This window comes from Plodia interpunctella, chromosome Z, assembly GCF_027563975.2.
Source record: "Plodia interpunctella isolate USDA-ARS_2022_Savannah chromosome Z, ilPloInte3.2, whole genome shotgun sequence".
Classification (NCBI taxonomy): domain Eukaryota; kingdom Metazoa; phylum Arthropoda; class Insecta; order Lepidoptera; family Pyralidae; genus Plodia; species Plodia interpunctella.
The window spans coordinates 163515-180568 of NC_071324.2; the positions used below are offsets into that span (position 1 = coordinate 163515).

General features: G+C 37.0%; 1 protein-coding gene across 7 annotated transcripts in view; it reads right to left on the reverse strand.

Annotated features, from left to right (window-relative positions):
* Pdp1 (PAR-domain protein 1) overlaps positions 1-17054 on the reverse strand; it is a 101578-nt gene that overhangs the window by 58683 nt on the left and 25841 nt on the right. For 4 of the 7 annotated variants that reach the window (XM_053768650.2, XM_064437041.1, XM_064437042.1 and 1 more), the window contains exon 2: positions 5350-5400. The exons of the other annotated variants lie outside the window; for them this stretch is intronic. In XM_053768650.2, coding sequence (XP_053624625.1) covers positions 5350-5400 — 51 coding nt within the window. The remainder of the gene's footprint in view (positions 1-5349; positions 5401-17054) is intronic. 7 annotated transcript variants of the gene reach the window in all.

The window sequence follows — 17054 nt, forward strand, 5'->3', positions numbered from 1 at the left end:
ATTTATGCGGGTGTCTATGCCTATCGGGATCAATTTTTTCATTAGCCAAGGTTGTTTGTTCAGTTGCAAACGTCAGTAAACTCTAATTCAACTCGATTTCAATACAATGCAATGCTGTTTTAAATGTTGGACATATAATTTATTGTGGACAATGTGGATAGTTTAAGTATATACCCAAAATAAAAGATCAGTACAAAGCGTAAAGTGTTGACGTCACAGTTGTTTTGCGGAGCGTGGAAGGAGGAGGGCCGGCTATTGATGTTTGCACAAGTGAACAACCCGACTATGCAGAGTAGCCGCCTGGCTTTGCGGCAGCGGGACCCTGACTGATTGCTGCGGGAGAAATGGTTGGCATTTTACGTAAACGCGGAACAGCAAATTGGAAATCGATAGCTTTTAGGAATAATAAAGTATTAAACTTGTTTGATGATACTTTTGCTATTACGATTTATTCTTTCTTTTTTTATTTTTTATTATTATTCTTATAACTTATAACCCAAGGGATCATGAGAATTTTGAGGTATTCAATGAGGCTTCCGATAAACTGATATACTTACTGATATAATAAGAAATATTAACAATGTATACACAATACATACTATTATCATTTACACAATCATAACATCACAAGCTGCACATATTGTAAGGTTACGTATAGAGACGCGCGACTGAAGTATTTCTCACGACGCGACACCTACGTGCCTACGTAAAAAGCAAACGATGAAAAAGCGACGCTTTTTATAGAAATGTTAATTGCACTGCATAGTCTGGGAGCACGGCAGTGCCCCCCACAAGTCGAGCAAAAAAAGCGGCACGGCCGGCCGTACCATCCTCTTCTCGGAGCAATTCAGGCCATATAAATATTCAATGGACAGAAATTAATATAAGTGAACTGACTACTAAACGTTATTGAGTAAATTTGAAACGATAATACGTGTATGAAAAGTAAAAATAACATATTATTTTTACTTTTCATACTCGTATAATTTGACATTATTTTATGTAAAATAAAATCTCACACAAAAGTAAAATCTAATCACGAGTGGCCAGGAACATAAAGAGCTCGGGAACTAGACAAACAGGCGCTCACTTCCACGAATATTGTTATATTTATTATTAATTTCCTTGCAATCCTAATGAAAAGTAGAGTAAATAAGTACCTCGATTAAATTATTAATGACATTTTATACTCGGCGTAACTAGCTCGGTGGATATACACCTTGCATAAAATGCTTCGATTTACGATCTGGATGTACATAATAATATAATCTACTAACAGCACCCCGTCAGGAGCAGCGCGCCGCGGTCAATACGCAGGCGGATCGGGGCGGCGGCTACTTGCCGATCAACTATGACCACTGTATTCATTCGAAACAGAAATATAACATCCACAATTTCAGGAAGTTCACCAAACCAACACAAAAACTATGTTTTTTTAATCAAGAGAATTAATTGATCGTGTTTTGGTTGAGACGCAAAATAATAAGAGAACAATTTATGAACTTAACTACATTGTTTGTGGACTCCTTGGGTCCACCAGAAACAGGTCGTTTGAGGGATCCATCTCTCAAACGAGGTATGCCAAGGAAGAATCCATCCCTAAAAATGTTTTTTTTTTTTCATTTTTAGAATGATAGTTGATAAGAAAATTTAAAAGTAAGAAATGAGCAGTCTCTCTTGAAAAAATTCACGTCCACGACTTTCCTTTGTTAAACATATAAGGATAAATGTTATGCAAAAACTATTCTTCTGTCATCATTATGTGGCGCGCGGAGATCACTCGAGCCCCAGAACGTGCCGATGTCGTGCCCTGCCTTTTGTGATGTCGGTACATACGTACATCAACCATCAGTTCGTATGCAAATCTCTACCCAACATGAAAATAACATTTCAAAATACGACAATCCTTACATTTTTGAACACTGAAAGAGTAAACTAGAGTACATAATCTGAGCCTCCGACTGCAACTAACAATTATTTACCATATTTTTTTGGTAGCGAGAACTAGTCTCATATTAAAATTGTATTATTATCATCAAAAAAGTTATCTTATAAATCACCTATGGATTTAAGAAGATCAAAATGAATTCATTAAAGTAAAATCAAATTATCGTATTTTCTTGTTTAAATACTTTGGATTTTGTATTTTTCTGGAGTGAAGTAGTTATCTACTTCTAATAACTAATATGTCGACGAGTATGTACCCTCGCGTACAAATAGAGAAGTGTGAGCAGATGTCGATCTAGATAAATTACTCCCCATTCGAAATAGAAAAAAAAATTGACTTCTTCTAAATTTTACTATGTACTGTAAAGCTTGTTTTTGTAAAAATATTTTGATCGATCGTATGAGTTCCTTCTTTTGTTTTTTTATACGTTTGAAAGCCGTTTGTAAATAATGTATGGTCGTGCCTGTTGACAACGTCAGCTGTCACGGATTCAGTACATAACTGTCAACGTCAGTCGTTGACCAACGGTTACCTTGCGGGCGGTTGCCGAAATTATTAAGAAATTAAAATAATAAATAAATAAATATAATAATACATTCGATAAAAATGTAGATAAGTTTATTAAAAAAATACAAATAATAAAACAAAATAAAACATAAACAATTACAAAGTCAGAGTTCGATAAAATACAAGTCAAACAACAAACTTGTTGAAAATTCAACGAGTTCCAAGGACCCGCGCACAATGTGGAATTGTTTGTTATTACCTACCTATTGTGCTCATCATACCAACCCTGCAAAGGTAACTCAAGTGACCACTTCATTTCTACTTTTTCATAGTTTTCCTATAGAAATTCATTTAATTTGCTAAATTAATTATCTCGTTATATTGGTACGGATTTTGAAAATATTAATCTCGTTTTGGAAAGTCTTTAAATTGGTTGTAAAAAATATACCTTTACTGTATTGCCTTGTGTAGAATTTGCTAGAATTTGGCCTAAAATTAACTAAATCTTGATCTGGATCCACGCTATTGTAGAGGGAATACTATTTCGAATCTTAATTGGTGTAATTTTTCATGTTTGAATCTTCCAAAAACAAAGAAATTTCATTTTGTTCAACCTTGGGTGAACCACAAAACTTAATTTTACCATATAATAATTTATTTTTAAATTGAGAAACTCCCCGACAAAACCAACTTATAATTTTTGGTTCCAAATTGTTCATTTCATTTTAACCTCACTAATTTACTTAAATTTTAACTATAATCGCCGATATCAGTCAAGCGTCCTCCTAGGCCCATATTTTTGTAAACCTTTGTTTTATTTTGTATAATTGTTCCCTGCCTTTCCTCTTTTACTTTGTGAAATAAAATTACTTTTTTTACATAAACAATTGTTTAGTATCACACCTAATCCCCTTTTTTACATGACAGTACTTCGTTAATAGTGTTAATAATAGCAACAGGTTTAGTTTTCTATTTTTATATTTTATTTGACATTGTCTTTCTATTTGACTATGTAAGATGTGCAACATCAAGAGTAAGCGTGAAGTATCACGGTAAGTAGTAAACACAAACAGAGTTCTGCCTGCGCCGAGGTATCGCCGCTGTTTTATTTTCGTCAGAAACATTATTTTTACGTCAAACTGAGTCACGCATCAATGGAACTTTAAAAATAGCTTTATGTACTAAAGCAAGCATACTATTGCAGGATTTACGACTCGAGAGTGACAATCAATGCGTGAACATGGCGAGTGTCCAAACCGATAGCTACCGCGGGGAGATTCCGACGAACGGTCGCCGCTATAAAACTAATTAACTGCTCTTTTGAGATACAATTGGATATCAATTAACAATTCTTAATTGTTCTTGAACAAATTACACTACTATTATATTCTCTATAGAAAATCTGTCATTGTGATATACCTGGTAGTTGCGCAAACATGCTGTGAGCTATTACTATGTCATCAAGATAATAATGGTGGAATTTATTTGAGAATTCAGGGAGGGATTAAAAATAGATCTTATTTAGCTTAACCGTCTTTTCAGATAGATTTGTTACGAAATAAAGCATATGTATATGATATTTGTCAATTTGATCAAAATCATAATATTGATCAAGAGAGCAAAATTTAGTAATTGCTCGTAAACCGATATACTCGAAAATGACTGTTCTCTCGGTAAGTCCGTAAAAGGTATGAAAATATAATTGGAGCAGTTGTTTGCGCCGCGGCTGAGCTGCCCAGAGTGGCTATAAATATACCTACATAGTGCGTCCCGTGACTGTGGCATGTGACTGAGCATGGAGGATGAGGCGCGACTCGCGAGGGAATGTTGTCAGCGCGCCAGCCCGCGGCGGACGCTACGCAACGCAGCGCTACTGGAATATTTACGCACCCGCATGTCATTCTACCGTCTAACAACCAAATTCATTCATTATTCATTAATTACATTACATTTAGCATCTGTTTCTCCGTTTTGAAAAGAAAGCGAATACGCTTTTTATTCAAATCGTCGAGGCAGATGTCACAATTATTTTTGTTCTTCACGACACGACTGTTTTTCGTGATTATGGTGAGGCTTATTATTAACATGATTTTTCTCGATGTTTCCTTTCATCCGGAAGGTATGGAGATCGATAAAATCTACGAGCCGTACATTAATTACATCAGGATCCATTAGCTCTAATGGATGAGTCAGATAACTGCTCCTGCCGCTAAGGTGTTAAATTCATAACGCGAGTACTTATAATAGTGAGTTAAGATGGTACTACTTATCATGTCACAGGATTACTGCGCCATACCGCTGCTACGAAGTCATGATAATGGAAAAGATCTGACACTGAAGCAAACGCCGCCTATGAACATGCCTAGTGTTTTTATTGATTCGATTGTGTAATGAATACTTACTTGTTACAAAAAAAAATGCAATCTAGCTTGAAAATCTGGATAAAACTAATTATTCTCAGCTTGACTAACTGTGTTTTTGTTGTATAATTCGCTTTGTTCATATTTTCAAGCTAAGTAATAAACCATCGACATAGTTTCTAACGAAAAGTTAATCACAGCGCGCGGTGTTTAAAACTGCACGGAGTATTGTATGAATTGTACCTACATGTGGTCGCTCATATTATGAATCAGACTACCAACACTAACATGAATGATTAGGTTATTAGGTTATAGAAAGAAAAATACCAGGGGATGCAAAATCAGGTACAACAAAGATTGGTCGACTCATCATTCGACTACGATCTTAGTGAAGTAGAGCGCTGAACATCTGAAAGGATCTACAAGCTCTCAGCCAGTTTCGCATCTAATCACCTGCAGAGCCTTACCAACGGCGACGACGCTCAGGTCGCGTGTGGCGGGCTCGGAAGAGGGCGAGGGACAACTGGCACTTACCTCCTCGACGCCGACCGTAAAGTTGGCGACAGAATGTGGAGTGGCGCTCACCTGAAACAGAATAATGTGACTTTTACAAAACCAAACCTTGCGAATTCAGCCAATTCAGAAAGGAGAGACTCATTAGAGATTTAAACAGAGACGATTGTCGACAACGACGTCTAATGATTATATTCGTGATAATGTTACACACGAATTTTATAAAATGATGGGCTTCGTGAAAATGCAATGTAACAAAGTCGCTCAGACGACAGCGAGAGATCTATTTGTTATTATAAACGTATTTTCTGAATTATATAGATACTAGCAGCCCTTCCCGGCTTGTGGCGATAAACTTTTGTATTTTAAAAAGGATTCATAATTGTAATTAATTTTCATAGTATAAAAGTAGGTATAGTAGCTAAAATAAGAAAGCTAGATGTATGCTGTCGCGGACTTTTTTATAAGTATTATATAGCTCTATTGTTTCCTTACAACCCATTGATGTATCTCTCACCCACAAAGTAGCGTTCGAAAAGAAACCTTTCTACTGACCGTTTTTTCGCTGACTTTGCAATTGCAACTGGTGGATCGCAGAGCGCTTCGACCGCTGCGGCCGCGCTGTCATTACGATACGTCAATTTTCTTGACCAACCAATCATTTTCAAAATCAATCATTCATAAAATGGACATTACTACTGTACACATAAACTTGTTTTTGTTAAAATTTTAAAACTTGTAATTCAGCGCGACCGCAGCGGTTGAAACGATCTGAGAAACACCCAATTTCAGTTACCTTTGTTATAAAAATTTCTTGGTAAAAAACTGAACAAAATATAGCCTTTCTGACTTCCGTTCTACATATTGATGAAATACTTTTAAATCGATGCTAATCGTAGTTCCGTAGAGTACCCCAAACATACAAACTTACAAACACTTCCTTTATAATATTAGTATGGATGTGGTAAGTGGTAACATCTTTATATGCCAATATTTTAAAGTATTAACGTACCTATTAAAAAAAGATTTTAGGTATATCTAAATAACACGAGACGAACAAAGGTAGAACGTTGTTGTTAGACGTTGCGTTTCCGATTTTCCTCCGCGATATTTCAGTATTTACTTATCTCTCGAACAAGTATCATCGCGACGTTGGTGATGACTGATGGATGAAGCGCCCGGGCGAGTAAAGCATTGTCACCGTTTGGTTTATGTTCACGCTATGGCATAATAATGACAGCCGGATTACCTACTTTTTATATATACTTTTATAAATATTATTTTGAATAAACATTCAAAACACAGAAACATTCTAATAAATCTAATTCTAATCTTATCTAATTATAATCTAATTCTAAACTCTTCAGCTCTCTCGCTTGACGCCTTGTAGAAGTGTACATAATTATAGCACGAGCAAGACATTTACAAATTCAAATAATTCATTAAAGGTCAAAAGCCTATTAATAATTCTAAATTCGTCAGAAACACACAAGCATTGCCATTGAGGGAAGATACGGTGAAGAGTGAATGAAAAGCTGTGACAATGAGAGCGCGAGGTGCGGGGTGCGGGGTGCGGGGAACAAGGCGGCGCGGGATGAGATGCCACTACAGGCACAGAGGTTTGCGGACTCTGACGAACAATGAGCCCCGGTTGGAATCCTAGACTCGCGACTGAACCAGGTGCGCTAATAACTAAAACTGCAACCGAAACTGCTGTTTGTTAATTAATTGTATTATACTTAGGAGAGAAAAAAATTACAAAGCTCCTACGAACCATGCGAGAATGTTGACGAAGTGCTATCAAAGTTATATTTTGATATTGTAACGAGAGCGAGGTGCGATGCCACTAAAGCAAGACTTCCTCAGAACTAGCTCTGGTTGACTCAGGACGACTAACTTGTATACAATGTAGCATATGACAATACCACTTACTGCATAGTTAGTGACTGACGGTAACGCCTTGGTATCACTATGCATCGCTTGCCAATAGATATACATTTGTTGTATTCAATACGTATAAGTTTATTGAAAACTTATTGCGGCTTGAAAGATTCTGCAGAAAACCTTAATATTCAGAAACTGCTAAAATAACACGAATGTCATCTTTGTAACTACTATACTCCGCCAAAGTCAGATTTCTTCGACCTTTTTCAACAAGACTATTTTGCGGCTCGACTTGATGTTTGAGTTCAAGTTCTAAGGGCTATCCTGCCATAATTCTTTTTTTTTGCTTGCGAAAAAGCTCACGTTATTAGTATAGCTTTTTCCGAACCTATTTTATAACTCTATATAAATGCGAAAGTTTGTGAGAATTTGTGTGTGCACGTGTGTGCTTATGTTTTTTACTCTTTCACGCAAAATGTACGGGGCGCAGCTGGTGTGATATACGTACGAGAATATAATGACCATATAATATTTTTTATAATCTTTTTACCTCAATAAAAATATGTAAAAAAAATATTTCACATATTATTGTCATAATTTTCATCAAAATAATATAATTAATATCAGCGTAATGTTTTTGTCTCTGCACTGTAGAAGGTAGGGAGGGAAGGGCGGTCCCTTTCCCCCCTGCCCCTGTCGCACGCACCAAGACCGACCTAATTCTGCCCCCTCCCCGCTTGCTTATTGTTGATAACTCTTTCTTCTTGTTCTCAACTGTGCACATTGATAGTCCTATTTATACCTAGACCAATAACACCGAACATTTTTTTATTTTGAATCTCTAAAATAAACTAGAAGCTTCAAGTGTTCAATCAATTTTGTATTATTTTAATGTTGACCCTTTAAGACCTGCCTAATGTCTTATGTTATAGCCGCGATACAACATACATGATCAGCATAACACACAAATAGGGTATTGTGTGTCTGTTCTAGAAGTCATCATTAATGTACGACCACGTGGGTTAGCTAATGACTGGTGACCCCCACCGGTGCAGTAACGACTTCCACGAAGTCTTGATACGCCCCCTCGTCCAAGTAATTATTTACGGTACAGATGAGGCTCTCCGTACCGTACATTACTCTGTAAGCCTTAGCCATTTTCACCTAGGGTAACTTGGGAACGAAGGGTCTGCTTTCCTACTTTTTCGTTTCCACTTCGCACGGTCGTCGGCATCCCTAGTAGTCAGACCATTGGCATGCATATCATCCTTGATGACTTCAAGCCATTTCTTGGGATTGCCTCTTCTACCAGGTCCAGCTAGACATTTGTTCCCTTAGTAATTTGCTGGTCTACGCAAAGCAAGGCCGCTCCTGGATCTACCAGCGCAGGCGGCGCTCCTGGAGTTTGCTATGTTACGGATATGAAGACTGCCGCTAATGCGCGAATGACACTACACATCCAACGGAGCACTGTCAACTCACACGCAACTTCCTTTTGTGCCGCTCGAGCTTTAAAATTGTGTGCGTTAATTTTGTGATTTCGAAGACGTGATTTTTGAAGTACAGAAACAATTATCTTATTCAGGTGATTCAGAAAATTTTTAAATAATCTGGAAACAAAGAATCTGATTTTCAAACCTAATGTGGTACCAATACTAATTGAAATACCATTACGCCATAGGGTAAGATGGATGTTAGGTACTTGAAAAGTTCATCAGAGGGCACAGGGAACAGGTACCGTACCTAATTTTCCCTAACATAAACTCTAAGTTTCTTTGAAACATTCATAATATTAATAAAAAAGTGTAAACATACGGATTTTATGTGATGTTTTTTCACATTCTGAGTCTATATTTCAGCATAGAACAAAACATGCCATTTACTGACGTCAATATTTGTCAAGTTTAACACCATCTCCCAAGCGTATCCTTCAAGTGAAGAACACGCACTCCATTTGTTTTAATTACGCAGGCTACTTGGTCTATTGGAGATCTATGTTTAACAACCGATTTGTAGCTAAGATTGTGACGAGCCTTACATCTGAATAATAAAATCTCGTAAGATATAGGTGCATGTAGGATGCTTCTACAATGCGGTTGTTTTGTTCGCGAGATTCGCAGAGCGCACGTGCCGCAGCACGCACTCGTCGCCCGACGACGTATTATCTGTTACAACTGCGCATTATGTCAATTGAATTGAAACACTCTACAAAGCGTACTTGAAAAAGAAAAACAAATTGCTTGAAAGGCCGTACAACTGACCCGAATTAAGACGAAATAAGTTTTTTGTGATAGTATTGAAAAGTAAATCTAATTAGCTATGATAACTAAAGCTCCCAAAGGAGAAAGGAGAAGGCAACTTATAGGCAATAACATAGTAATACAATTAGTGACAGTCGCGATAATATTGTGTGACCCGTTTACCTACTTTAAAGACCCGGCCTCAACTTAATGTTAATTGAACTGACATAGAATTGTATATGTTCATCTCAGAAAGAATGTGTCTACGGATACCTTTTCTAATAATGATTTTATAAGAGAAAGAGATAGGTTGCACATATCGGAATAGATACGAAGAACATTGGTAGGGCCGAGGTACGCAGCCCCCGTAGCAACACGAACATCTTGAAATGAAATCCGCGTCAGTACAATTTTAGACGAGTGCTCAAAAATATGCCATTAGCTGGCGGAAACTTCATTATTCAACTGAAATATTTCAGACGACGAAAACGAAAATAGAGGGAAAACTGTCTTGACCACAGATATGTGATCTTGACGTAAATAGTGTAGTTAGAGTATATAACTTACTCTCGTTTCGGATGCCAACACCCACTTCTACCACTGAGCCAAAGTAAGTAATATAGAAGTATAGGACCTACCATTCGCATAGTTGGAGCGTAGACATTTTTAATAGTTATATCCTTACTGACAATGCGTGAAAGGATTCAATTCTTGAGGGAAATCTTCCCCTCTATCTCTATAACTAAAGTCTCATGCATTCTTCCAATATTGACATACTAGTGCTCACACCTTTATCTGCTGCTGGGTTCCGACAACAACCGCAAACAGAAAAAATTAAACACCAGATGGCGATAGGAGTTTAACAAATATCTTACAAACTGGAAAGATTTAACACAAGACCGGATCAAATGGAAAGAATGGAGGCTTTATCCAGCAGTGGGACACTTAACAGCTCGTAATAATAAATAATATAATAAATAATTTCACTAAATGTTATAAAAGAGTACCCCAGTAACTTTCTATATGAATATGAACGTTATAAACTCAAAAACTAATGGACAGACGGATTTATTTACGGTATTTACTTACAGATGTACGATTTTACCTAAAACCTTTCTAAAACTAATATAATAAATTGTACAATGTATTATATTAGTTTTACTCGAGCGAAGCTGGGACGGGCCGATAGATTAATACAATTCGTTTCAGCGTTTTGGCGACCGCAGATGAATTACAAGCAGTAAGCTAGTGTTACAATGGGCCGCATGAACCTCGGGTTCATACTATTACTATCCGTAATAGATATTTACCTGATAAGGAAAGAAGCTTTGTATTACAACTTAGCTTTGTTGTTGGTTATTTTAACTTCATTACAAAGTCATGTAAATGGTAGGCTTATAGTACGAGGTTTCTCTGTCCCGGCAACCAAGTGATGCAGAGAGAAATTATAAAAATTTTGCTGACACCCACGACTTCAATGATTTCTATCACTCCAGCGTATATAATATATGTGTATGTATAACCTTATACGAATTACTTTCAAATTTCTATAGTTCAGCTTAACCCTAGGCTGATGTCCAGGCTTAATTGTTACACATTAAAAGAGTTTCATTCAAACCCGTTTCAGAGATTAGCGTGTATAAAAGATATTTTTTTTGTATATATATTATTGTTCTATTACTTATTATTAAGAAGATGTAGAAATACCTACATCTTCCTAAATCGTTTATAGGAAATATCTTCATTTAGGCGGACAAAATTTGTTTACTATTATATATATATATTGACATAATATGTATTACCTAATGAAGTGCAAAATAACGAATGAGAAAAATGTTCAAAAATTCCACATTGCTGCCCAGGGTCGTGACCATGATATGGAATGTAACACACAACGACTTTCTGCATGGGCAAGATTATGAAGTGATAAATCATGACATGATAAAGTTCAGGTTTCCTCAGGATATTTTTCTTCGCCGGAACCAAGTGATGGCCTATGAAAGATACTATACATGAGTCACATTCGTATACAAAATTATACTCATGTGGCACGAGGTAGGTCTCGAACTTGGGACCATTCGGCCCACAAGCTGGTGTCTTAACCAATGGGCCACCATCGCGCATTCAAACGAACCTATTGTTCTGTCATGTAAGTTCATCGTGCGTTGCCATCATGACGTCTGTCCGAGTCGGCCCCGCTCGGATATTAATAAATCACAATCGGAAATAGAATACCATTCAGCGAGTGCCGCTCGCGGATCGCCGCGCGACGCGCGCCACCCGTTCTTCCTAGTATTTGTATTTGTCAGTCACTGCGAGCGAAGCCCCGGAGCTTCGCTCCTCTTAAATCGTTAAAAATGGCCCTCATTTTCTGAATAGAACGTGAAGTTTGGAAAATAATGTTCTACTATGTCGGAACCACTGAACTATTACCTAGGCAGAGCTTTTGGTAAACAATAACAATTATATCTATATTAAGATCAATATGTACGTACAAGATATATTAATTATATCTATATTCATTATACCTATATTAAGAGTTTAATCCCAACCCGAGAGTTTTCAATCCCAGGTTTAGAAAATGTGAGAGTTGCTGTTCCAGGATATTAGCCGCTCGAACCCGACGCCGCGCTTCGCCCGCTGTCACATATTTGCCGAGCAAGATAAACTCAAATCAGAACTGAATAAATTGTATCAAGTCAAAGAAAACGTGTCACAAGCTGCGAGTGTACAGTTTCCCATGCTTCGCACGTAGTACTTGATTTCCTCCGGGACTTGGCTCGCGTGGGACTTTGGAAAACTTTGATTTAAAATGTATACCTTACAGCTGAATAGCCTCTGCATCATAGCGAAACCCTTGCAGGTGAAACTAACTCGCGTTTAGTCAATTAATTACAATTTGATGTTATTATGAATTAATTATTATAAACGGAAAAGTATTACAAAGTTGTGACATGAATATACCTTAAAAATAAACAATTTGATAAAGCTAAATAGAAATACAAGCTATGTAAAGTTATAGTGATAATCCTGAAGTGGGAAAGTGGCCGAGTATCGTCGTCAAGCGGTAAAGTTTGATCCGTTGGAGTGCAGCTTGCGGCTAACTTCATCATAACTAGCTAGCTAACTCTCACTGAAGGCCGCCGAGAGGCGACGGTTTGCACAAACTTCACAAAAAACAGTCTTATATCATTAAAATAAGTGTATTTAATTAAATTAAATATTTTACAAAAATATCTATTTAAATGGAAGTACAAGTCATATAACTCATTAGTTATACTAAATATATTATAGCAAACCTAATAGGTGTTTACATTCAACACGTTATACCCATACAAAGTTCGAGTACAAAGTAAATATAAACACAAATACTAAAATAATAATTAAACTAAAATAAAAATGACAAAAATCCCGTCTGACGTTGCCGTCATCATCCAGTTCCGTGTTTACATATAAATACATTACAAATTACGGAACTGAAACCAAAATAACTATGACTTTGAAATTTGGACAGAAGACTGATTTTACCATACCGCTCATACAAGGAAGGATTTTTCTAAGCTCAATCCTTAAAGCCAAAAAAGGGGAGGGTAAACTTTGTATGAAACAAAAAAGTTTCTCCGATAAACTTGAAATTAAATTACAATAAGCATACAAAAGCCTAAAATATTTTTTTCTTATTTTTTACATTTTGTCATTTTGTTTATCCGAGCAAATTCCGCTGGAAATTCCAGTTCTCCGGCTGGAAGTTCCAGTTGCTGGTCTTTCCAAAATAACCCATTACCCTCACAGATTGCACTGGACTGCCATGTGTCAAAATGAGTCAAGCAAGCCGTATCAGTATGTCAGTTTGTCAAACCTGTAGTTATCTCAATAATAAAAACCTCAGTCCAATCCAAAGTCTCACGTCCGACGGCCAGCAATCATTGCTACTAACACATAAATAGCATAATTATTTTATCGCACAGAAAGTCCACTATGGAAATAACACAATACACCGTGGAACAAAATTTATTCTTTATTTATTTCAACACAACACCCTGTGCCGATACTAATACATATTCTTACAACTGACATACTAAATTGAAGCATACTTGGGTAGCACAAACGTGCAGATCCTGGTAGAGGTTTTATTTGAATTAAGAATTGGTTACAAATTTATTTCATGCTATTCAAAACGTATACAGAAAAGTATCCGCCACAAGCTTCGTCAAAATATACAATAGTAAAATCCGCAAGAAGCTTCGTCAAAATGTTTACATAAAGAAATCTGCAACGTGCTTCGTCAAACATAAAGTGGATGTGGAGGTTCTACTTAGTGATGCTATATCGTTAGATGAAGCGTCACTAAGTTGATCTAAATGTTAGTTATGACATTGAGTTTCAATTTAGAGATTATTCAAGACGACACTAAACGCTGATTTGAATACTCCACCATTGTAATGCCCTCCGGTCGATCGGTCTTTACAGTTCGGTCTATTTTGAATAATAACATTTGGTCTGATTTCTCTTTTTTTTTAAGTAAATAAATCAAATCATCAGGTCCTGAGAAACAGCGACCCACAAAGCGACATCAACTCTACATCGGCGACACCCCTCGAGGGGCGGCCTGTCGACTGCGGGTGGCTAATTTGTTCACAAATTAATAATTATCAATATTGATATGATGCTATCGGCTTCGCAGTGCGTCATGGAATATAGAGATTAGCGAAGGACCGGCCGCGGGTCACCGATAAAGGCGTGTCTCGACAATACTGAGACCGCAAATCAGCAGCGCATGATGTCAACAGCCAACGAGCAAGGACGCGCGGAACTCGTTGGTGCGATCGTAGAAATAAGGGATCCATTTGAATTCACGAAGTCCTCGGGAGCGGTCAACAGTATATAAACTCATTTTCATTTGATTAGTTCAAAATGCTCACTATTGATATTTTATGATGTAGCGGTAATCTCTATCAAACATTTTGTCCTAATTTAAATGGCCTTTAAGTTTTATGATTGAATGATTGTTATCCAGGGATGCTATGTAATGTACAGTCAGACAATAACAACTTGGCCTTTACATACCTATTTGCGATGGTAATAGTGGCGCTTTTTTAGTTAATTTAGATAGGTTAATGTGACCTCGATCCGTGAGTGTGAATTACTCTATTACTCGTCAGCTGAAAGTAATTACAGCACTAGTTTACATGACGATACAATTTGGCACAAACATTCATTGTCAAGTTGAGATGTAAATAATGTGTTAATTGAATAAATGAAGTCGCTACATTATATGTAACCAACGCACGTTTTCTATTGGCTAAAAATGAAATGAAAAAACACGTCATGTGATTGGTCAAATCACCGAATCAATTATATGTATAGACAACAAATTTGCAAACTCATTATATACATTTTTCAAATAGTTATTTGATAGTTTAATATTAAGTAGGTATACGTAAGTGATAATTAACCACGCCGGGCAAAGTGTATAAACGTGTTAAAAACATATTTGTATAAACGTGTTTTCATGAAATCGGTTTCAATACATTTTCAACAAAATTCCCGGTTTCAGAATTTATTACTCACGAGATCTTAATGTAATATTTACAGAAGCTTTTACCAGTGAATTTAAACATAGCTACACTCGAATTATTATTGAAAACGTTGACTGCGGAAATACTATGTACTTCCCAATATTTTATTTTTTATTTTTAAAGACTCTCGGGCATAATATCACTTCATTACTTTATATATAAGTATGGTAAGACGAAGTGAGGGGGTGAGGGGTAATCTCGATCCTGGCCATGGTTAGTTTCATGGTACCGGCCGCACAGTGTACAACAACAGCGGCCGCGGCCCACGCCGCTCTGACATTCCACTACTGCTGCACTATTTATTTTAAGGTTACTCAATATTTACAAGCTTGTATAACTTTGCAGCGACAGCTATAGACATACTGTGTTATTCTCATCAGATATATTTTAGTCGTGAGCCATGTGTCACTGGCAACAAAAGTCGCGCCCGCTCATTAAATCGCTACTTACTTCATTTGCGTCAGTAAGTAGAAGTGCATCGCATGATATTTTAATATCGCGCGTCCTAGCAAGTCGTTTGCTATATTGATACCTAGTATGTTAAATGTTATCCTTTTTTGCTGATTATATGAAAGCATTAGAAAGCAAAATTATATCAATTTGCTAATAACCCACATAGCGATAATATTGAATTATCTTTTACATTTTCCTACGGTCCAAGATGTTTTCCGTATCTTGGTATTTTATCACGTACATGCCAAATTTCAGCTTCCTATGCCCAGTAGTTTCGGCTGTACGTTGTCTGTCAGTCAGTCACTCAGTAACGGAAGAGTTTTATATATATTGATTGAGGACTGTAGCATCACAGTCGCCTCTAACACGGGGTCAACGTTGGGCGCAGTGGGTCGCTGGCGGCGCTCCCAACGCCGGCCAATCAGCCGGGGCCCGCCAATATTTCTAGCCACTGGTCTCTGTAGGGCCAATGTTCCAAGTCACTAATCGCTTTATGTCCTGCTGACTGGACGCTAGATTACATTAAGAATTCCGAGTTCAATAAGGCAGAGGCGGGAATACATCAAGATGTGTCATTTTTAGGGTCAAATAGCTAAATTGCAAATTCCGTTATATACGTCTGAATGTCACAGCCAATTTATTCCGAAACTATTACGACTACACTCTATACAGTTGAAACTTGTATGTTTATATATTATTTTAAACACTATATTTGTGCGAATGTGATCATTTGCCACTTGGTTACTTTTTAGGGTTCCGCATAATTATGATAGAAACGGAAACCTTATACGATCACATTTTTGTCTCTCAGTCATGTCATGAACCTTGTCAAGTTGAAATTTATATCAAAACGTTTACAAAATACACTATATTATACTCAACGCAATCAAAATATATCTTTATTATTCCTTAATATTTTTTCACCAAGATTCTTTCAGACTCCCGCTCGTGTACGATCTAAACAGGCCGAGGCTGTCCCCTTCCGCCAGTGACCTGCCCAAAGCAGTAAACCTTATCAGGCAGATAGCGCAGTCGGGCAGCGTGTCACCGCAGCGGTCAAGTGAAGAGCACACCGCACTTATCCTGATACAAGAGCAGATCTGACGCGTGACGCGGAGCGACCGCGCGCCCCGCTGATAGCGCGGTCAAGTCTATCATCAAACTAACGTGTTTTCAAACTCACATAATTTTGATATGCCTTTTTCACTTGAAGTACATCAAGTCTAGAGATATGATAGGTATTTTCGACTTATATTATTATAGATTTTCAAGAAAAACTAACATTACAAAACAAACTTTAAATAAATGTAGGTACATTGTACCTCAACTGTACTGTACTGTTTTAACAACATCCATCGTAATTAACACAATTATTATGTAATCTCATAACAAACCATGATATACACATACATATGTAATAAATACAGATCCGTATTTGCGCAGTAATAATAATAAATTAATATATCCTGTCAGTGATTCGAACTTCCCTGATACTCATCAGCCTTTGTTTGTATACGTGCCCAAACCTCTCTCGTGATCCTTTAATTTCATTAATTAATTACGTATAAAA